Here is a 23,867-nt window from a genome sequence, read left to right as displayed (position 1 = left end):
CACGTTAAGATTTTGTAAATCTCAGCGACGGAGTGCTCAGTTGACAGCAACAGGAATTCTGTTTCAGGCAAGAGATTGATAATATCATTTGTATTTTAATTCTCTTCTCATTTCAAGTGAGATGGTGTGATGTCATACTGTCTCCTCCCACAGTGTAAACTAAACTCCTGTCAAAGTTTTGCTGCCTCTGTGACAGAGAACAGTTTTGCAGCTTGCATTACCTTGCATGACACACTCAGCATCTTTAACTGTACACGTTTGGGTTTGAAAGCATGATATCAAGGCTGGTCTTTCTACTTTTCTGTGGAAATATTGCACTAAACCTTGGAAATGCTCAGAAATTGCCAAGAGGCAAGTAGATGTGATTATTTTTATACTTTATTTGAGGGTGAGGGGGAGTGATTGGTCTTAATGAGACAATCTTGTTTTCAGCATGTGTGGAAGGAGAGTAAGAAAGAAATGTAATGGGGAAAAGGGCAAAAATCATGTATGAGAGAATAGCTTAAAATTCTTTCTCAAAACAAAGCAAGTGATTTGTAGTTTCATGATTCCAATGAGGAAATCTGTGTTGCAAACTAATGAAAACTGATTTTGCTGGCTGTTTGCACATTTACTTCTTATTCACACTGGTGATGTGACCACTAGGAAATGTGGGTGGGGTGCACCCCATCTTTGTAAGGATTCTGTTTTTCAAAGTGCTTATGTTTTCTACTGAAATGCATGTTTGGAAGAGGCAAGGGGAGGTGTTACAAGAACTGTACTTGATTTCCTTCTCTATAGTCTGAAAGAAGATATGTAAAATCTAAGGCATAACCCCAATCCCTATTATTTTATCTGTGTTGTTCAGGCAGTTGGCAAGTGTTCTCTTGCTACACAAACATCCAGCTGTAATGTAAAATTGATACCATATTTCTAAATCAAGATCAAGAAATACTTTGCAACACCTTGGCACGAAAGCAGCATGCTTCACTACAGTTTGTGGACTTGACATTTTTCTGTTGACTTTGCTTAAATGCTTTTTAAGTACACAGTGTGCTTTGCAGATACTTCAAGAAGACGATTTATACGAGAAACATTATTATTATTTTCTTTTTAAATGTTCAGTTGCTTAGAGGAATGCTAAGTCAGAGAACAGCATCCATGAAGATGTCTGTATGACCAAGTTGAGGTCATAACAGCAATATTCTTTCACCTGCAAAATACTGAATAATCCTTCATCTTGACTTTCCTTCTGAAAGTTTGCAATTTTGGAATGCTATCCCATTTATCGTTGAATGGAAGTTGTGTTCATTATCCTTCCTGATGAAATATATTGAGTTGTTACCTAGACTATATTTTTGCACTGCTCCTAGATAAGTATTCCTTTGGTGTGCGGCTATACCTCAAATTCTGAAGCATCTAAACATTAAAAAAATACATGAATATAGGTTAACAGTTAGCAGTGTCATTACACTCTGGAGTTAAATAGTATGTATTGTCTGCATTTGGAATATGGATCTTTTCCAAGGCGCAAACCTTGCAGATGGTTTTATTTGTCTTTCCTATCCATTTTTGTGGGATGATAGCCATAACTATCCTTGAGTGTAGATTTCTGGCAAGGAAAAATGCTTTACATTTTATGCTTGAGTCACTGGAGGAATATTCCCCCAGCATAGTAAAACAAAGCCACAAGTCTACCTCTCAAATTATGTCAACAGCTGAGAAACTTGTGCATTATTCTTCAGTTGGTTTCAAATGGCTCTCCCTTTTGCAAATTATTAAGTGTGAGCAGCCACACCAACATCTATAGCTGTAGTATGAGGTTATTTTTTATTGTTGAACACGCTGCACATTTTAAAAAAATTATTATTTTGCTGTGTTAACTATTCAGAAATATACTGAAGGGTTGTGTCCTTTGTCAAAACACTTCAGTTTGGCTGGAATTGCATTCTAGAAACAAGATTTGTCTCTTGTTCCACTGTCTTGTCAAATAAAAAAGTCAAGGCACACTGAAGTGCAAACAATGCACACTTTTCTCAGTATTGTTTAATCCTATTCACAAGGCACACATATAAATTCAGCATAAGGACTCCCACCGAAGAGAGTGCTTTCAAGTCACTTCATAATCCCTATGAGATTCTCTTGCCAGATTTATTTCTGGGTAGACTTAACCATTCCAGTGTCTGAACTTTCCCACTCTATGGTTCTAGAATCCCAGTACTCTGTTTTCCACGCCAGGATGTGAAATCTACTTCTTCCTGGCCTTATGTCATGAAATTGGATTTCCTTTCCCTGGTACAAGCAAGGAAAGAAAATTTGCTTCCTGCAGCTGTGGGAAAGAGAGCCAGTGAGACATCTGTATGCCAATTGCTTGCAGGGCCATTGGAGAAGCTGTTTGCACAAATATGCTATTCCTGAAGCTTACAACGTGAAGGTTCTACTTTCTGAGGTGCTGCCACTTCCACAGGCACCTGACTGAATATCATGATGAGAAACATCTGTTTTAAAATGTCAGTTTTGGAATTGTCAGCAGGGAAAATACTACTTTCTGTAGGAGTTCTTGGAAAGTTGGTTTGCTACTTAGAGAAATGCAGTGGAAAGAGAATTAATAACTGCACTCGTCACTGCATGAAAAAACAAGTTATGTGACTGCAAAAGCAGGTGTGCAAAGGTTAGCTCATTATGTTTGCACGTGCATGATTTTGACAGACTGTCCTAATGCCACATAACTGGTCTGTGACTTTTTGCAGTTAGAAGTCACGGTGGTTAATGCTAGTAGAAATTTTTTTCTTCCACCCTCTGCCTTCACTTTAAACATAACAAAATCACTTGTGTCTTCTGACACTTTATTTTAAAACTCTCCTGTGTACCGATGAATAGGATGGTTCTGTTAAACAAATGCTTTGTAATTTACACTGTTATTACTTACTTAATTTCAGTCCTGCCCTTCCTTCTTTCCACAATAGCTCAGGGCAGCAAACACCAAAATGGTAAAACAGCAAAACTACAAGTAAACAAATCCATATAAAACAAGTAAAAACATTTTTAAAAAACATGTAAAATAGTCACATATCCTCACAGCTTATAATTTTAAGGTTGCCAGGAACACTATTCAGCCCTCAAATGGCTGAATAAACAGGAAAGCTCAAAAATTACTAGTCTCAAAATTAATAGTGAGGGAGACAGAGGCACTTCACCAAGGAGTGCATTCCATAAATTGGAAACAACCACCAAGAAGGCCCTGTCAAGTTCAGTGCCAACTGAGCAGCACCAGTTGAAATTTAAATGTTATTTTTATGCAAAGGCAAGGATTTTCAATTGAAGTCGCACATAGTTCAGCTGTTTTATGGGTATTTGGAAGCAAGATATGGCTTTCTCAGAGGCATTAAGCAACCAGATAACAGTTACCAGTCCAGAAAAGATCTCTGCCAATGTGCTAATCAGCAAGTGCTAATCATTGTGCTAATCAGTGTGTGTATGTGTGTGTGAGAGAAGTAGTGGGAAGGCTGTATGAGAGTCAGTGGTCAGGGGCTAGTTTGGTGTGTGTGTTAATGGCCCCACCCACCATTGGCCACACTCTGTCCATTGCCAGCCACACCCTCTCCCCACTGCATGTCACCTTCGTGGGCAAAAAGCTTGCCTAGTCCTACTTTACATAGCTATGATCAAAGCATCTTTCACCAAGAGCCTGAGCACTTGTAGGCATCAGCGTAACTAATAAGCCTGGTTACAGCAGACCCTGAATTGTGTGAACCACGTGGCATTGCAATCTACGAAATGTTGACTATGGTATGCCATTTATTTAGCTTTTGGGCATGCATTAGTGCCAGCTGCTCTCACTTATAGTCATGGCAGCATTCATGCTGAGCTCACCATTCGCAATGCTGGTGCTGTTGCATAAACTTGGTAGCAGATATGGCAAGTGCTCTGTGCACAGTGGAATGCAGGTAGTTAAGTTGGGTGAAAAGAGTTGATTTAGTAGCTTGGTGCCACGCAGGTTTACACTGGCAGGTAGATTTTATCAGCTGTTCAGATAATTCAGGAAGAGAGTGTCGCCAATAGGAATGAGGTGTGGTTTTCTCCCCAAGCTATTTTGGGTTGTGTCGGAAGGGGACATACTGCTACCATTCTGAAAACCAGGGTGACACAATCACCAGCTCTGGCCATTTTTGCAACATCCTACAGATTTTGAGGAGCAGTACTACCGTTGCTTTTAGATGTGGCCATTCAAGGCTTGATGTCTGCCAGCTGGACACATGAAGCAGAAACAGCTTGTAAATCTGAAGGTGTGGTGGCAAATAAAAAAATTGGAAAGGCTAGTGCTGGTTGCTGTCGTAGGATTAAATGTTGGCTGTATGGACAGCAGAAAAGGGGACCATAAGAGGGTTACTTTTTCTCTTAATTTTAAGGACAGGGTTTCCATTAGGCAAACTGCCTTGGGTGGCAGGAGCAAGGATAGTCCTTCTTAGAGCAAGACATTTTGATTGAACTGGCCTGGGAGGAAACAGTTGCTTTTCCAAAGCAGCTAGAAAATCTATTAAAAAACCACGTAAAGGTTTAAAGTGAACTTTGCAGCTTTAAACTAAACATAGAAGATAATTTCTCACGCTTGCAGAGAAATGGCAGTGTTGCAGACATTCCCCAAGGCCACTTTGCCCAAAATGTTTTGCTGTGAGGAAGGACCCTCCTTGGGAAAGCAAGGCTAGGAGGAGGGGAAAGCAGAGAGGCAGTCGGTGCCACCGCCACATTTAGCAGCAGCAAACCACTTCAAATAAGTATGGGATGTGGGGAGAAATGCTGCAGGGGCAGTGGAGCCACCCACCTCAGTTGGCACAATGTCCGTCCTCAGCCCTGCTGTCCAGACTCTCCCAGCTGCCAAAGCTAGCAATAATATTAAGAACATACCATGAGCTTGCTGGATCAGGCCAGTGACCCATCTAGGCAAGCATCCTTTTGTCACAGGGCCAGACAGATGCCTGTGGGACGCATGCAAGCAGGACATGGGCACAGCAGCACTCTGCCGACTTGCAATTTCCAGCAACTGGGAAGAATTCCTCTGGCAGTGGTGGAGGAAGATGGTCATCAGGGCTCGTAGCTACTGATAACCTTATGCTCCATAAATTACGTCTTCATGCAGCACATAGTTAAATTGTGGAACAGGCATCCACAGGAGGAAATGGTGAACCCCAACTTGAATGGCTTTAAAAGAGGATTAGAGGAATTCATAGAAGATAAGTCTATCCATGGCTCCTAGCCATGCGTCCTGAGCCCGGGGGTAACCCGTGAAACACGGTCCAGGACCAGTCCAGAACCCGAAGGTTCTGCTGGGAGTCAGTCCAACAGGGCCAAGGCAGGACACGAGGCAGGAAACCAGGCAAGGCAAAGACAGGTACAGGATCTCAGGCAGGATCTAGCATACAGCGATGTTGCTTCCGCAACCTGGGGCGGGGTCCGACAGCCTTTTATCTTTGTCGGGGTAGCGGCCGGTCCTGATCCGCCAGTGAGTCACCTCCCTGTTTCGCCCAAAGGCGAGCACTCCTCCTGTGAGTACTCGGGTCTCTCTTTCTCTCAGACCTTAGTCTCTGCAGCTCGGGAGACGTCGGTGAGTTACTAGACCCAGGGCCGCCTCAGCCTCCCCTGACCAAACCGGTAGTGGAGCAGCTGTAAAGTGATGGCCCAGCTGAAGGCAACGAGGCAATCCCCACATCTGGAGCCAGGGCAGGCTCAGGCCCCTGACTTGACCCAGCTGGTGTGGTGTTGCAGGAGAACCTGTGCAGACTGGGACTCTTCGGGATCAGGCCCCAGACTTGGTTCAGATGATGCCTGAGGCAAAGGATCCAGTGCAGAGCCCGAGTCCCAGGCCATCACACCATGATGGAACCTATGCTCTGCCTGCATGATCAGAGGCAGCATGCTTCTGAAAATGAGTTGCTCAAAACTGCAGGAAGGTAGAGTGTTCTTGTGCTTGGGTCTAGCTTGCAGGTTTCCCATAGGAACCTGACTGGCCACTGTGAGAACTGGATGCCAGACTACCCATAGTCCTGATTCATCAGTCTCTTTTTAGGTTCTTATTCTGGAGGCAATTTTGCCCCACACCTTCTTGGCATGGAATGAGGCACCATGGGATATTTTTGGACAGGGGCCACCAAATTAGTGGTAAGGGAGCTAGCATTTATATGGTCTATCTTCTCCCAAATGTGACATCTTCATCAGACACTTCATCCCATTTGTAATTGTGGGTGTAGCTGGTTGCCTTCTGGAGGACGTATGATTTTATAAATAAATGATTGCTGGTCTTTCCACTGTTTGGGGGCAACCATATTTTTTTGCTTTCTCCATGCTGCTTGATTCAGCTGGGATGTAATGGCATATTTCACTTGCCGTTCACTTTTGTCACTTGTTGACAGGTAGTGTGGGCAAGTAAGAATAGGCTTTGGTGAGCACTAGGAGGCATCTCATGGAAGGTGGAGAGAAGTCTTCTCAACCTACCTCTTATTGCTGGCTGGCTTGAGGGAGGGAAGGAGGTGAGGCCTTTTCTCACTGAACACTGAACAGTGGAGGTGAGATGGAACAGCATAAACACAAACTCAGGTTGCATTTAAAGCAGACCCACAATGTATCATCCATCCTTACGAAGCCAGGGCAATGTTGCCCAAGGCAGAAAATCTGGGCTTCCTTGGAGTTTCTTCCTGCTATTTATTCCTGCTGGGAAGAGTTAGATTTTGAGTCAGCCCATTGCAGATCCTTGATTAAATAAATATGATCCCTTAATTCCAATGGTTGTCTAGTGTCTTCATTCCAGGGGTGTGGTGGCAATGAAACTTTTAGCTGAATTGATACTAGAGCACTCCTTATTTTTCACATTTTGAATTGATGATTCTTTATTTCATTGAGAAGGTTGATCACCTTTGGGGATTATTTTGTCAGCAAGTTCAGGTGTTATTCTGCATTGATGCTGAAACAGTGTTGCTCTCTGAATAGTCAAAAAGGGCAGTCTAATTCTGACGCCAAAGTGCACCAGAAGGAAACTTTGTTATTACATGTTCCCCAGTGTATTGAAACATTACTGTGAGCAGTTTGAAATAAAAACAAATGCTCCAGTTTTTCCATAGTGCCTCATATTCTTATTAGCCTTCAGGCTGTTCTTACAAGGGTACCTCCCAGAACTGTATTCAATAAGGCAAGACTAACTCATCCAACTTCCTGGGTTTGAGGGGACAAGTCAGCAAAGTAGATCAGATGACAGATTTAGCCTTACCTGACTACAATGACAAAAGAGTTCCAGGCTTCTTGAATTAAGTCTCAAACAGTATGCTGATTATATGCGACTCTGTAAAATAAAAACATTCACTTATTGACAGAAATATAGTGAAACAGAAAACACTTGGCATGATATGGAACTTGGTAAACATTGCAGAGTAAATACTATGCAGCTAAAAAAGAATCTGTGATATAGAAACAAGACCAAACAAGTTGGGTCTTAGAGTCTGTTTTAGATGCTTTATTGTGCAGCAGACTATTGCTCTGTTTCCCATTTCCTGGAGCTTATTTTGTAAAGCTGGTGAACTTTACCAGGTAAAGAAAACATAATGCTTTTGCTTTTATGGACAGCGTAGCAAAAGATGAGTTTACAGATATTCATTCTCTAGTGTATTGTGGATGTTGTGTGTGGTGGAATGAGCCAAGATGCTGTCTGGAAGTGCAATGGAAGGCAGTCATGTTAGAACTGGAACCCATAGGCAACAAAATGTAGGTCAACTTTTTTCTTACTTTCCCCAAGGACAAGAACCAGCCAGCATTTTAGAATTAACACCAGATGACTAGCCTATTCCTTTTCTCTTTTGTCTGCCATAACCTTCCATTTTCATTGCTATTCCACATAGTCCTTTCTAGCATGGCAAGAAAATCTATATTGGTGTTAACAAATGCTCTTAAACTTGTATCATCTTAACCCTTTTCACCATTTTGCAGTGTAAACAAAAATGTGTGTGAAGGTGCAGCAGACTCCAACGTATGCGCCTTCAGTCTGAAGAACCTCCCTATTCAAGAACCCTGTAAAAGCAGGTTCCCAAAGGCAGAGCCCACTATGCGTGTATGGAGATGTCTTGTCAAATGGTACAATCAGTGGGTTGTATCCAGTGTTGCCATTCCACTCACACAACAGATTTCCACTTGCACAGAACTTCCCCCTCTCATTGCACACAAATGAAGGTAATGGATGGTTGGTGAAGGACCCTGTGTGAAAGGCAGGGAAGGGAAGCTCCCAGGAGAGAGCTGGGAGGGTTCACCTCTTTCTGTGTGGGGAAAATCTACTTGAGAGAGAGGGGACTTTGTTTTTTATTGCAATATACTATGAAAAGTCTTAATAAAATCTTATTTTTTACAAAGGAACTTTCCCCTGTCCTGTGCAGGCCCTCGTGGAGCCTCAAAATCTGCCCCAGAGGGTTGGGAAGACCCTTCGGAGCAGCTTTGGAGGCAACATGATGAAAAGAAGGGAAAGTTCTGCGGCACAAGTTGAATAACATTTGCACAGCACTGGACAAAATCCTGTGTATATACATAAGGGAGATACAGTTATGAGATTGCCTTCATTACAGGCATCTTCATTGTTGCTGTTGTTTAGTCATTTAGTCGTGTCCGACTCTTCATGACCCCATGGACCAGAGCACCTTCATTGTACCCATGGATAAATGATAAGAAATTACCTTGTGGTGAAAATAAACCTAACTGATGCAATGGTTAACTTTGATTTTAGCAGAAGGAGCAAGGTGAACGGTGTGAAATAATCAAGATAAACAGGAAAAAGGTCAGAATGGATTACCTATGACTTTCTCAGTGAAATTACCAAGTCTAATGCTATCCAACAGTATTTCAGTTTACTAACTGGGATATTGATGGTGCACTAGAAAATGCTCTCAGGCTGAGGTGTGTTTTGTTTTTCCCTTTGGAAAGTTCAGCCTTTGCCCCAGTCGCTAACCCTAGAAGATGCACTTCTGTGCCAATGCCTGGCAGCCCTGTGCCACCCACTGTTCTCCATTACAAATCGCTTGTTATTTGGCTCTTTCAAAGAGTATAGTTAGCTGTAATCATTTCTACATTTGATCATCTGTGTTGCATTAGGTAACACTTGCCCTTAACCTCAACATGTGCTTTCATTTATTTTTGTCAAACAATGTAATTTCTTACAGTGTATTCTGTGGCAGCTGATAACTTTGACTTTTTACATTTATTTTTTTGCTAAAGGTTTTCTGGCTTCCACGTAATATTTATAAATAATTGGTGGCTGTAAGCCATACATGATCCTATAAAATTGCAGCACCAACTGTATTCTAAACACCAGCCCCAGCAGTGCAAAAGTCATATAGCGTTCCATGGATTTGCCATTTACTGATTTGAGGGGAGACTTTTAAAGCAATGTCAGCTTCCTGAAAATGGGCATTAAAGTTGGGAACATAGGAAGCTGATACAATCAAATGTAATAAAATAAATAAAGGAAGCAATACAAATGCAATTAAAAATCATACAGCATCTAGCACAGCACAATGCAACCATACAGCAGGCAGAAAAATAATATTAAGTAGTCCTCCAAGACCATCAGCAATTTTCAAGGGTCCTTGTGTGGGGGCAATTTTGGGAGCCACTGTCCTCAGTCAACCTGAAAATGCTGGGAACTGCTGACATGCAAAGCTGAGCTACAGCCCTTTCTGTTAAAATTACCTTGATTATTAGCTCCATGGCAACTGAAAGCACAATCCTATGTAAGCTTACATAGAAGTAAGTCCTACTGTATTAAGTGTGGCTTCCTTGCAGCTAAGCATGCATAGGATTTTACCCTTAGACACAACATTAATCTAGATCTTTGAAATGAAATCATTGCTTATTTCTGAACTGTCTACTTTCCATTTCCATTTGCAATTTTAATATATGCCTAGTTTTGCAAATTATTTGTTGAAGGTGAACTGCAAGTGCTCTTCGATGTGACACTATACTGTCATTAATACTGCAGTTGAGTTGGTGCCGAAGTCCATGTTACGTTCATTTATTGGAACACAAGGACTGTTATTCTGAGCCTGAGGTAATCTAGCTGAGGGTTTTCTTTCTGGCTAAGGATAGCACTAGATGTTTCAGAGCAGTCACATGATGAAGGAATGATTTATCCCCTCTTGTATGTGCTCCATGAAGTATTTATTTAAACTTGTCCTGTGACTGAATGCTGAACTTGAGAAAATGGCCAAGAGCACAAGAACGAACCTTTTCCAGCAAGGTTTCAGTAAGAAAGTGCTAAAACTTCTCTTGTTAAAGGTATTCCAGATGCTGCCAAGTTGAATTTGAAGAAGCTTGCTAAGATTAGCATAGGAAGAAGTTTGCTAGATCAGACCAAATGTCCATCACCTCAAACATCCTGCTCTCCACATGGGGCAGCCAGATGCCTTCAAGAAGCCCACAAGCAGGCATAAGCTACCCACTCTGCAGTTGCTTCCACCAACTTGTGGGCATAACTCATTATGACCGATTGTCATTCAGGAACCCATTAACCAAATATTTGTGTAACCCTCCTCTAAAGCGATCCATGTTGTTAGCTGTCACCGTATTTTGTGGCAGCAAAATCCATGAATTATGAGTTTCTTTGTCTAGTCTGAATCTGCTAGCAATAAATTTCATTGAATGACAGGGAATTTCTAGTGTTACACTCCACCAGCTTTTGTGCCCTCTTTGCTGTGTGTCTCCAATTAAAATCGCCCACACAAAATTACAGCAAAGCAAATGCAGCACCATAAACACATGTCCATAATTGCTCTTACCAGAGATCTCTATAAACTTGCAGGCCACATAATTGTGACATGCAGTGACTTTACTTTGGGCAGGGCAAGGATAGTTTAGGACAAAGGCAGTTTGGATTTGATATCCTACTTTATCAATACCCGAAGGAGTCTCAAAGCGACTAACATTCTCCTTTCCCTTCCTCCCCCACAACAAACACTCTGTGAGGTGAGTGGGGCTGAGAGACTTCAAAGAAGTATGACTAGCCCAAGGTCACCCAGGAGCTGCATGCGGAGGAGCGGGGACGCGAACCTGGTTCACCAGATTTTCGAGTCTACCGCTCTTAACCACTACACCACACTGGCTCTCAAGGAGCAAACTCTTAGGGGCCAAGGTTCCTCCCCCCCCCATAAAATATTTGAGAGGGCTGCCCCACCCCCGATGATGGACATTGCCATTCAAACAGTATGAGAATGATTATGTGGGGTGGAGCTTACCTGGGCCCTCCCAATATGTTATTCAAGTTGGCACCCCTGCCTGCTGCTTTGCTATAAATCAGAGCAAATGGCAATCTGCAGAAAACCTGACTGCCATTTGCTCTGATTGAGTGCTAAAGAGCAGTTTTCCCTGGGTGAAAGCAGCAGGACAAGAGGAAGTGTGAATATGCTCTACTTTACAGCAGGAAAACACACAGGGAAATACAGAATTCTCTTAATGCAAAATACGTTCCAGAATGCCAGAATTGAAGGGGAAGAGGTTCTATTGTATTCTCTATGTTTTCAAGCAGTTCTTGGCTTTACCTGTGAGTTGCCTTAAATCCCACCAAGGGGGAAAGTAGAGAGGTGTGTGTGTGTGTGTGTGTGTGTGTGTGTGTGTGAGAGAGAGAGAGAGAGAGAGAGAGAGAGAGAGAGAGAGAGAGAGAGAGAGAGAGAGATCTCCATTTTTGTGTTTACTCTCTGAACCAAGTATCACATATATTCTAAGAGGAAGGAAATAAGCAGAACAATATGGAACAAGGAGACAGTGACAGAAGAGGTCATATTTTTATTCTTATGAGGTGAAGTAACTCTGAAAACCAGTCAAGCAATGACAAAGATGGATTTGTCAAAGGACTGTCAGGTGGAAAGACAAATAGACTTGATAAAGTGCTTTAAAGTAAGGATGTTACTTTAAGAGTTATTTTACAGACCTTGAGTCTTGGACTGAAATGCAACTTCTTTACCCCACTGAAGCTGCTCTGCATTGTGAACTGTTGTGTGCCCTGTTATTGGATCCTGATGTTTTCATCACATGTTTGGCATCCTTTGCAGGGAACCCTTGAATCCTTCCCTTATCAAGCAGAATTAGGCCCTTTAGTGTAATGCTCTTATAGCTTTGGAGTGACAAGTGAGACAAAGGCAGGCAGCTCTGTACCACTTGCTCTGCTTTATTTAAGGCGATTTCCACCCTCCTCTTTCCTACAGTCACAGGACTCAGGGCAGCTTACAGCAACTTACAGATCAATAAAAGCATCTTCAAAATAATCGGGATCAGTTTTCTATTTTTATAAAACCCCATTCTACTTGCCCTACAAGTCCAGATGCTTGCAAGTCCATGCAGCCCTTGCTCTGCAGCAGTCTTTCAGGCAGCAGATCATTATAAGGGTCTAGGCAGGGGCAGGCCTGAGGCAAAATAAGACAGTTGCCTCTGGTAGCAGAAGCTGGGAATGGAGAATTGGTGCTATCAGGCCTTTGTACACTTCCCTCACTATCTGGCCAGCTGCTGATGCTCCTTCCACCTACACACCCATCCTGTGAAACTCCTGTCCAGTATGGGAAACTCCAGTGCACCTGACCAATCCCCATTCCTAATTCTGAGGAAGGACCCCATTCTTTGGAGTGAGGGATGGGTTCTGCTCCTCCTACAGCTGCTCCCACATTCCTCCGCCTCCTCTAACAGTTGTTTTGCTTTTGCTACCATGGCAACCCTGCCAGCGTAAGCCCTCTTCTCTCCTCCTGAGAAGGGGGTCCAGATTGACCAGAAGGAGACGTGTCTGTGCTGCTTTGCTGCAGCAACTTGAAACACCCTTTTACAAAAAAATTCTAGCTACAGCAACAAAGCAACAGCAGCTCACATAATCTTGTTGGCTGCCTCACCAACAGAGAACACAGAGAACACTGTGGCCACCATGTTAGCAGCAGCAAAATGGTTAATTGTAAAGTAGGATCAGGGTGGTGAGGGACAAGGGCAGCAGCAGGAAGTGGTTAGAGACCATGAAAGACAAGCTTTTCCATCTACTCTGCCTCCATCTCTCTGCCTTGGATTCTTCATTGCTGCAGGGAAGAAGCTGTGTTATGATGATCAAAGGCATCACCTCTGCAACAATCCCTTTCTGAGAGCAATTCCTCCAGCTTTCCCTTGATGGGCTTAGCACAATCTTGCCAATTTAGCTGCAGTAGTGTCAGCCTTCTTTTGCTCCAGTACAGTTTAAGCGATGTCTTGGCATGTGGCTGTAATTCAGTTTTGGTAACGCTACTATTACTATAGCAACAAGATAAGAAGTTAGCACTGAAGCTGTTCCTTCCTAGCACATAGAGCCTGGCTTTGGATATGGAAAAATGTAACTATTTGTTGCTGTGTTAGCTTAGGGAAATCTCTCTTATTATGTATATTCAGTACATTCCGTCGTCCACATTTTTGTTATTACACAAGACTGCTCCTTTTTTCGGATAAAAGGAAATTGTGGTTAGTACCAAAACACACACACAAAACTGAGAATTCCTAGAAATGTGTCTTCTCTTTTTGAAGTCATTTACACATGTGCTGGAAAAGTTTTGTTTATTCCATGCCTCATTTGAGAGCCAGTGTGGTGTAGTGGTTAAGAGTGGTAGTCTCGTAATCTGAGGAACCGGGTTTGCGTCTCTGCTCCTCCACATGCAGCTGCTGGGTGACCTTGGGCTAGTCACACTTCTGTGAAGTCTCTCAGCCCCACTCACCTCACAGAGTGCTTGTTGTGGGGGAGGAAGGGAAAGGAGAATGTTAGCCGCTTTGAGACTCCTTAAAGGGAGTGAAAGGCGGGATATCAAATCCAAACTCTTCTTCTTCTTCATTTCAAGCCTGAAATTAGCAATTAATAAGAACATCTTTGTAAAATACTAGCTAGTAAGTATTTGGGGAAAACACTGGCAAGGATGAGCAAACCAAAATAAATCCAGGCAAGGCAGGTGAGTGCATCTGTTTGGGAGAAACTGCCTCCTCAAAATAGGGTCACACTTTCCATTAAAGAGCAGGTTGGAGGTGGGATGTGCGCCTAGATTTGGATTGCTTCTGTGTGTCCTGATGACAACTGTGTCAGGAGTACATTTTATCAACCCTGCCTTATAGGCCACTTGCTAGGGTTGCCACATTTTGAAGAGCTAAAAAGAGAACACATGCTGACTTCTACTTTTAACTATGATCGCTGTGACGACTCTCATTTTAAATACTCCTACTTTAATAATAATAATAATAATTAATAATATAGTAAAAACCCAATGTAAAATTAATTGTAAGTTATATTCCTGTTTTATTGCTCCTGTATAATTTCAACATTTTGTAAACTGTTTTGAGAGGTTGTGTGCTTGAAAAATGATGCATCAATGCTTAAAAGTAAATTGTGACAGAAACTACAGTCATACCTCGTGCTGCGTTAGGTTCATATTGCGTCTTTTCATGCGCACGCACAGAAGCGTTCCGTGTGCTTCGCACATGCACTGAAGCGCTCTATCGCACTCCGCGCTTGCGCAGAAGCGCCGCTCTAGTTGCAGACTTTTTGGGGTGCGAACAGTACCCCGGAACTGATCATGCCCACAACTAGAGGTACCACTGTATTGTTGTGTAGAGCCAGTGGCGTAGCGTGGGGGGTGCAGGGGGGGCCGGCCGCACCGGGCGCAACATCTGGGGTTAGGGCAAATCCATAGGTTAGGGGGCGCAAATCCACGGGTTAGGGGGCGCAAATTACTTGCCTTGCCCCGGGTGCTGACAACCCACGCTACGCCGCTGTGTAGAGCCCCCTTTATCTGATGCATGAGGTGTTATTCCCAACTGACAGATTATATACTCACATATGTGAGTACAGTCAAAAGAAGGATGGTGGGGGAACATGGTTAGAAAATGAGTCAACCAGAATCTCTGTTGTTTTTGCTGACTCATACTAGCACAACTACCCCTTTGGTATTCTTTGTATTCAGTAAAAGTAGCACTCTACATATTGTGTGAAGGTTTGCTGAGATTTATTTTATCTTCACCACTGGTGCAATTTATTTAAAACAGTAAGTTCCTTACAGCAAACATGAGAGGCAAATAGCAGATTTTGTAAATGGTGAATTGATAGTGAAGGACTGTTGGCTCTGCGAAAGACAGAGTCCATGATTGTCCAGCAACTGCTGTCTGGATCCAATTCCAATATTTTATCACACTTGCTATAGTGCTGGAACTGAGCAGTTGCTTCCTTGGTCTTATGTTTCTTGTTTATAGAGATTATTTACAACTATTCATATCCTGGTCTTCTCCCTAAGGAGTTTAGAACATTGAAACACTATAAGATATATGTAAACAATAGACTTTTGACTTCTACTCAGGCCTGGAGCTGAGGAATGGGCTGTAACTCAGTGCTAAGAGTCCCAAATTCAGTACTTGGCATTTCCAGGTAAGGCTAGGGAAAACCTGCCTAAAACTCTGGAGAGCTGCTGGTCTTTCCTTCCTTCTTTTCATTCTCTCTATTGAGGGAATGGAGGAGAAATTTGCTCAGTCCCCATCTAACTTAATTAATTATTCACCAGTCCATGATTTCTGTGCAGATTGTTCAGTGTATCTGTCAATCAGATTAGGCATGTTACTGAATTTTGCAAGGCAGTTTTGGTTAAAAATATATATGCACAAAACGTGTATTTTAGAGCAGTGGTCCCCCCCCCTTCATTGACCACTTGAAAATTGCTCAGGCCCTTGGCAGACCACTTAATGATTTTTCTGCCTGTTGTAGCAATTGTAATGCTCTGCGCTCGATGCTGTATGATTTTTAGTTGCAATTATTTTATGGCTTGTGTATTGTATTCCATAGTGTTACAATGTGAATTCCAATTTTTAATACAATAGAATACAAGAAATAAAGGAAGCAATAAAAGTGTGGTTAAAAATCAATAAGAAATTTAGTGCAATAGATGTGCCATTTCACTACTTCAACCACAAATCCACAAACGTGCAATTGTAAAGGTAAGGTAAAGGACCCCTGGACGGTTAAGTCCAGTCGAATTCACTTTCAGGCCGAGGGAGCCGGCATTTGTCCACAGATGGCTTTCCAGGTCATGTGGCCAGCATGACTAAACCACTTCTGGTGCAATGGAACACAGTGATGGAAGCCAGAGCACATGGAAACGCTGTTTACCTTCCCGCCACAGCGGTACCTATTTATCTACTTGCACTGGTGTGCTTTCGAACTGCTAGGTTGGCAGGAGCTAGGACATAGCAATGGGAGCTCACCCCATCGCGTGTATTCGAACCACCAACCTTCCAATCGGCAACCCCAAGAGGCTCAGTGGTTTTAGACAACAGCGCCACCGGCTTGTGCAATGCAGTGGATCACATGAGTGAAGCTCATGAACCACCTGTGGTCCAAACAACAGGAACCTCTACTTACAGAAAGGCATACAAAAGCGCATATTTCAATGCATATACAATGTGTATAATTTAAAGACATATTTTTGTGAGTTTAAAAAGAAAATTTGCAAAAACAAGCCTATGATTCAGTGCCTAAGATGCTGTTATGAGACGGAAATAGGCTGATCCATCCATTGTTTCCCCTGCTGTCACAATGTAGATGGTAAACTTGTCAGGGCAGAGATATTTCTTTATCTTCTTTTTCTTTAAAGCTCTGTGTGCATGTTGAATAGTGCTACATAAGTAATAATAATAACCTTTTATCTTGCCATCTGGTCTTTTCTATGGCTAATGGCTGAAAACCTGTCTTTCTCCCCCTGCCCCATTTAACTCTACTTAAAGCAAGATTTGTTCATACTTGATTATTTCCTGCTGTCAGATCCAACCTGCATATTGTATGTGAATTGGAAAAATATTTTTCTCTCTAAGTATTAAAGAAAACACTGTCACTGAAACAATTAACTTTGTTTCTCCAGAACACTCTGTTAATTCCTTTCTTCAGTTACAGAGTAATAGTACTTCAGGTTTACTTAATTCTTGTCTACAATAGTTTCTTGGGATTGCAGGGTTTTGATGTGTGTAAATTTCACAGGAATAGATTAGAATACGTAGAAGAACAAAATGGTCAACTCTCATTGTCTTACCTGCAATTTATCTAAGAGGCCAGGTCATCAGTATTCTAGGACTCATTTTCTCTTATGCAAGATGGAATAAATTCTTCCAGCTGTTAGAATCATAAGTATTTCAAGCCAACACTTATAGAACACAAATGGATGCAGCACATGTAATTCATGTGTGAGTAGATTCAGTTTAATGGAGAGAGAGATTAAGTTTAATTTATTTTGTAGTTACCCTTGGAACTACAGGGTAAAAATAAAATAAAATTTATATTCATAGGACCGTAGATGTACAAACATTCCGCTAGTGTACTTAGTACAACCTGAGAGATCTAAGTAAAAAACAGATTGCTACTTTCATTTCAATATTGTTTCATTTGTGGGTTATTATGATAGAACTGATAAATCAACCAAGCAGAAGTAACTTGTATTTTGCCAATTTTGAGATTTCACCAAGAACAAATTCAAAATGAAGATCTTTCACATAGAGCTAAGAAGTGTAATCGCTTTATCAGAAAAAAGCTGATTTAAAAGTAGGACACAATGCCTCAATGGAGGATATGACACATCACCCATATTAGTGTCATCATGCTTGGGGTTTTTGTGTGTGTGTTTTGAAATGTAGCAAAAAGAAGTAATGGAACTCAAATTGCTACTGGGATTTGACCTTATTCCAGTAAACGTGCAACCTGTGCTTGTAGTCAGAACAGCAGAAAATTCCTAGACATTTCTGGAAGGCAATAAAATTTAATTGCTACAATCTCTTTGCTTTCCTCTCATTTTCCAGCTACTGTACAAGTTTCCAAACCATGAATCTTGATAAAGCGGGGGTGGGGGTGGGGTGAATGACGGGCAGATATGGATAAGCATTGCTTATCTCTTGCCAGGTATCAAACGAATTCTTGAACAAGAATGAGCCCCAATGAAGGACGAATGAGAATGAGAATGAGAATGAAATGTCAAAACCCCCAGAAAAGATAAATTACCAAGAAATATCTCCTTTGTGGTCAGAAATAAGTAGTCATAGTGCTTTCCAAAGAAGCATCCCAGAGGCAAGCATTGTCAGCCAGGCATCTTTTTTTTAAAACCTTCATGTCAGCTTATTGCCAGATGAACCTGGGGAACAGCGATGAGTAGTTAGTGGGAGAAGAGGTAGCAGACTGGGAGGAGGAGGTGTCGGAAGCCGAAGAAGTAATGGGGTTTAGTGAGCAGGAAGAGGCTGTGGCAGAAGGCAGTCCAGAGGCAGAGGCAGAGGCAGAGACCAGGCAGGCTGCTGAAGAAGCCTGGGGGCCTCTCCCTACTGCTGCAATCAGCTTCTCTCCCTCCTGGACTCCCAGAACATGCAGAGAAATGAAGAGGGTGGAGTAATGAGAGGCAAGACAATGAAGCCTTAGGCTGCTGAGGAAGGAACCAGGGCAGGAGCCTTAGAAAGCAATGGGAAGGTGGGGACCTTCAGTCCTCACAACTGCCTCATTGAGGGCAAGACCTACTAGGAAGAGTTGCTGTGATCACCTGCACTGTTTTTCGGTTCTTTGAATAAAGAGTAAACTTCACCAACACCAGTGGGGCTTTTTATTGCTGACCTTTTCCTGGCTCTGGCTCCTGACAATTACTCATGTAGACTTGCCCCTGGATTAATCAGACATTTAAGAATGGCACCAGGTGAACCTAGTTCTCTCAGATGAGCTGGTTTGATCGGTTTAGAAATGTCATTTTTAAAGAGAGAATTCCAGGGTGGAATCAGAATCTGAAACTGGTATCAAATCTGTGGATATAATCCTGGAGAATTAGGACAGGCAAATGGAAGTACGTAGTAGACAGAGTTAATTTATGGGATTTGCTTCCAGAAGGATATGGTGATGTCCACCAACATAGATAGCCTAATCCTACACAAATTTCTCCTTTAAAAGCTATCAATGACCACTGGTCAAGATGGCTACATATAACCTGCAAGATCAGATGGACCATGCTCTGGATACCAGTTCCTGGAAAGAACAGCATTAGAGGGCTATTGCCCTCTCATTCTGCTTGCAGGCTTTCTAGAGATACCTGGTTAATCACTGTAGGTCTGATCCAGGAGGTCTTCTATGACTTAAGGCATGGTAAAGATCAGTTTAGTTTATTGGGCAGCAACTCTTAATTATGTCCAAATATAGATATGCATAGCACAAATACTCAACCCATACTACAAGATGATTCAGCTAAAACAACAACACAAAGTTGGAACTGGACCTAAAGTTGTTTACCTAAGAGCTCTCATGCAAAGCTTTAGGTGGAGCTGCTTCAAACCACATATGCTGTTACTTAATTGTCCGTTGTTATTATTATGAAATTCAGGGTTGTGGAAGTGTTATTGTGACAGCGCTTGGGGATAGAGATCCTATAGAAGCTAAAGGAAAGAAATGGGAAGAAAGGCTCCATTATGTCCTGGAAAACACTTTTTGAAAGTGTGTGTACTTTCTAATATCATATGACCAAAGTCTGCTTTCTAACTTAGTGAGCAGTATATACAGGATCTCTCCTTTGAAATCATCCAATTTACTTTGAACCTATACCAAAGAGAGAGAACATTGCCTTTCAAATGTACTATGCCATGGATTCTAAAAACTGAGCTAAATTTAAACTAATGGAAATGAGATCGGTGAATAAGAGTTTAATCTTGAATTCAAGCAAAGAGATTTCCATGCAAGGTTTTTCCACCTTCATGAAACTTATGCTAAGTGTTTCTGTTTAAAACCACCCAAGGCCCAATCCTCTCTTGTGCTCCTCTGTATTAATCCCTTGTGTCAAGGACAAAGATTTTCTGGCACATTGTGTTAACTAATACCACATGTTCCAACTCCTTAGAGAGAATGTATCTGTAGCACTTGTTTTTAATGTTGGGAACTTTACATGCTGTTCGTTTTGTTTAACAAAAAAGAACAACATTACATGCAGAGGGTAAAACTGTCTGTTAAACTTCTGTATCCTGTATGTGAAATGGATGCCATGTGCCAAAATAATGTGCCAAGACTGGTGTTAGTGGATGAGGCCACTAGGCAGGAGCAAGCTGCTGCTGTTCATGGTAGAATTTAAACAAGGACCTCCAAAATAAATGCTGTGCTTAATTTGAACTATTTTTACATCTGATCACTGTTTGTAAAAGAGCAAAACTGCTGTGAATATGGCGCCATGGATTGTCCTACCAGAGACACTAACTGGCAGGTTCCTTTGCCCACTTTTTAAACCCTGGCTGCTCTTTAATGCATGCAAAACTGGCAACATCTTGTACCTGAGATTGTGGTATACTCAAACTCATAAGCAAAGCTGGCCTTCAGGCTTCCTCAGGTGGCAGAGGGTAGGAGGGAGGCAGGTAGTCGTGGTGAGGTGCTGAAGGTCAAAGTTGTGTGTGTCAAGAGGTCCATGCTGCACTCACTAGCCTGGTGCCCTGGAGGCAGCTAGTTCCAAAGTGAGGTTCAACTGCTGGCTTTGGTTACCCTGATGGATGACTGTTACAGGGAGCAGGACAAGTTGGGGAAGTGGCAATCCCAAACATCTGGAGGACCCCAGGTTGAAGAAGGCTGTTTTAACAAAAGGTGGGAAATATATGGATCGTGTCTATCTATAATTGTGTCTCTAGGAAGCACTGAACTTACTGTATTTGGATGGAGTTGGGCGTTTCCTGCTGTTGCTCTGCCCTTTTTGTTTAAGACAGCCAAACACGTTCTTGTCTAGCTTCCTACTGGTGCGCCCTAAGCCTTCCACAACAGAAGACTCGGACTACATGCAGCAGCCAATGAACTAAATCAGCTATCATTGCCATAGAGGCAGTTTTCCCCACACCCCCATTGCTCATACTGAAGTCAAGCAGAAAGAGAGTGGTACTTTGGGCCCAAAAACTATTGCGTGCTTCCTGTTCTTTAGAGCATATTGTGGAAAAGCCATTGCAAAGACATCACCCTATATTATTACAAATATACTAGCCTATAATACTACTGTAATTAAAAAGCTGGAAATGGCAAATGGCAGGAGCAGTTTCCTCTTTGACTGTGGCAACAAGAGGAGTCCTCCAGCAACAAGGAGGCACAGGTATTGTGGCTTCTCTTTGCTGGACTTGTTCCACAGCTGTTGTCTCTGCTTGTGGCTCCATGGGTATACACTTATCATTGTAAACAAAGCTCATAGGATAATATCTGATAAGAGAAGGAATGGTGTGTGAGGTAGAAAAGAATGCCACACACTCATTCCCAGTATGCACTTTGGTGATGTGTATCTGCAAAAATGCAGATATGTTTTGAAAGATTTTAAGAGAAGAGAGCTCTTGCATCAATTTATAACATTAGGTTTGCAGCTTGGTTGCTAGATTCCAAGTTGGAACAGGATCATTTTCCATCACCTAGGTAAACAGTCCTTAAATAAATTCTAACAGTGCTAGTAATATAAAGTTACCCGCCATGTAGAAAACATGGAAAGAGTTAGCCTGAAGACTTGCTTTCTGCTATAGACTGTGCCTTCCTTTATCCATTTAATTGTGTTCTTGCAGTCCAGAAAGTAATGAACCAATTTCAGGGTATAGTTGAATGAAGCCACCAACCTGTCTTTTCCCAGCATTTGATTGGTTGCAAGAATGGAGTTCTTCAGTTGGGTCCTGGGTTCTCATCCTAATATTCAGAAAACTGCCGGTGCTAGCTTAATTACTGTGACTATCCTATACTGAGGTTTCAAGTAAGTAACTGAAATTTACTGTAGTGCATTAAATTGAATCCAGATTTATAAAATGCCTTATGTTTTCAGTTACATATAAAACGAGAAAAAATGGCACAATTCCGGCTGTTAATATCCATAATTAGATAACTATTTGTCATCCATGTTTCAGTGATGAGGTATGTTCTAATTATAGCAAACAAGTCTTCAGCAGTTGTTAATATCTATTTAAATACAAGGCCAAAAATGTCAAATGGGGAATTGTACGCAGACTATTAATATTTTATTTACTAATGGATTTTGAGCCTGCCTTTCAAGGCATAATGGTCCTAAGGTGGCTCACAAAATTAAAGCAGCATAAAACAATGGAATGCTCAATAACTCCATCAAAATCTAAACTCTAAAAACAACAGCAATTTAAAAACCCAACGTGCCACATGTCTTTCTTTCAAAAAGAAGGCAGAAATAAAAGCCTCTTTCAGAGTTTACTTAAAGGCCAATGCAGAATGGGCCATGCATTCCTTTCTAGGGTAATAAATCCTTACATGTGGGAGCACCATCAGAAAGGCTCTGGAAGCCACCCACATAATGGACCTTACTGTTGTGCTGGAGAACAAAGCCCAGGAAGCTGGATTTGAGACCTAGGCTAACTCATATGTACAGTACATTCAGATAACCTGCTGTCAAACTGCCTAGGGCTTAAGACCAACACTTAAAATGGGAATGGAAATAAATAGGCAGTTATTGCAGGTGGTAGGGTGGCCAATTTAACATTTCCAAAAAAAGAGGAAAACATCACCAGAAAAAGGACAGATTTGCATAAAATGCACATATTCTAATACATATGCACAGATGCAAATCTAGAAATAATTATGACAGAAGAACAATACCAGGGAAGGCTGTGACCAGGTGACCTGTATGCCTGCTCAATCTGCTCTCCATGTGCTACCTGCAGATAAGCAACAACAAATCTACTTCTTTAGGATTCTTTATCTTTAAAACAGACTTGGACCAAGCCACCCTTCAAATAGCATAAACATAGCAAGTGCAATCTGTACCACTTGACATTCCTAAACCATCTTTAAAGACAACCCTGTGTAGAACACATTACAATATTTCAGTCTGGATGTGATAGGAGCATGTGTAACTGAGGCCAGGGCTACAACTGATGACACCCCACCTCCTCACTGCATGGCTATAATATCTGAAGAGCGCTACTAATTCTGTACTGTGTTACCAGGATTATGATTCAGTTTGTTTGCCTTCATCCATCCCAAAACTGTCTCCAAACACCTGTTTGGAATTTCCACTGCCTCTCTGGGATGAGCTGATGGGAAAGAGAGAATGAGCTATACATTCAGGAAGGATCTCAAGTTGACTTTGAGCTGGCTCATGAAAATGTTAAAAAGCATAGAGGCTATGAGGTGGACCTGAGGTCCTGCAGCACTTCTTTCTAGGTTCACCCCTCCAGAAAGAACCAGTCACCATAACACCTCCAAGTGTCATCTTGGAGAGAGACTCCAGAAGTAAACCATGGTTAATGGTTTCAAAAGCCACTGATAGCTTATTAGAACCCAACAAGGTTGCACTTCCCCCAACACGGATGGTCCACCAGAGTAGTTTCTGTCTCAAAACCCGGTTCTGAATCAGATGGTCTGCCACCTCCCCCGAAAAACAGGTGGTTGAATAAGTCTGTTTTTGAACCTCACAAGACTGAGTCTGACATATCTAGACCCTTTCTCTCCTATTTGGTAAGTTCAGGGTTTTAAGTTTTTGGTTTTAACTTGAAATGTAGGGTTGTGTCCTGGATACACTTGTGAGATTTCATTGTAGCAGCTCTGTTTTTAAAGGAGATTACAAACTAAGAGAAAGCCAAACTGTGGAGTTAAACCGCCTCACTTTGTTCAGTCTGTTAAACATTTACTGATTTGGTGTGTGGTGTTAATTTCTTTCATACTTGGCTGTACAATAGGGATCTTCAGAAAAAAGGCAGAAGAGGAAAAATGCAGAAAGCCCCCAAATCTTAACTACAACATGAACTTTAACATGCTAATTTCAGCTATGATCATGGGAATTGCACAGATGGACTGAAAGTGATATACAAAGTGCAGATGTCCCTTTTATTCATCTGGCTCTTCGATGACGAGGTAGTCA

General features: G+C 41.9%; 1 protein-coding gene across 1 annotated transcript in view; it reads left to right on the top strand.

Moving 5' to 3' along the window:
- Positions 1-248: 248 nt before the first annotated feature.
- Positions 249-23,867, top strand: part of ABI3BP (ABI family member 3 binding protein) — a 135,306-nt gene continuing 111,687 nt past the window's right edge. The window contains exon 1 of the mRNA XM_077927179.1: positions 249-351. Coding sequence (XP_077783305.1) covers positions 273-351 — 79 coding nt within the window. The 5' untranslated portion in view covers positions 249-272. The remainder of the gene's footprint in view (positions 352-23,867) is intronic.

Source organism: Podarcis muralis, chromosome 4 (assembly GCF_964188315.1).
Source record: "Podarcis muralis chromosome 4, rPodMur119.hap1.1, whole genome shotgun sequence".
NCBI classification, from domain to species: Eukaryota; Metazoa; Chordata; class Lepidosauria; order Squamata; family Lacertidae; genus Podarcis; species Podarcis muralis.
Note: the sequence above shows the minus strand (reverse complement) of the source record. Positions and strands in the feature narration are given on the sequence as shown.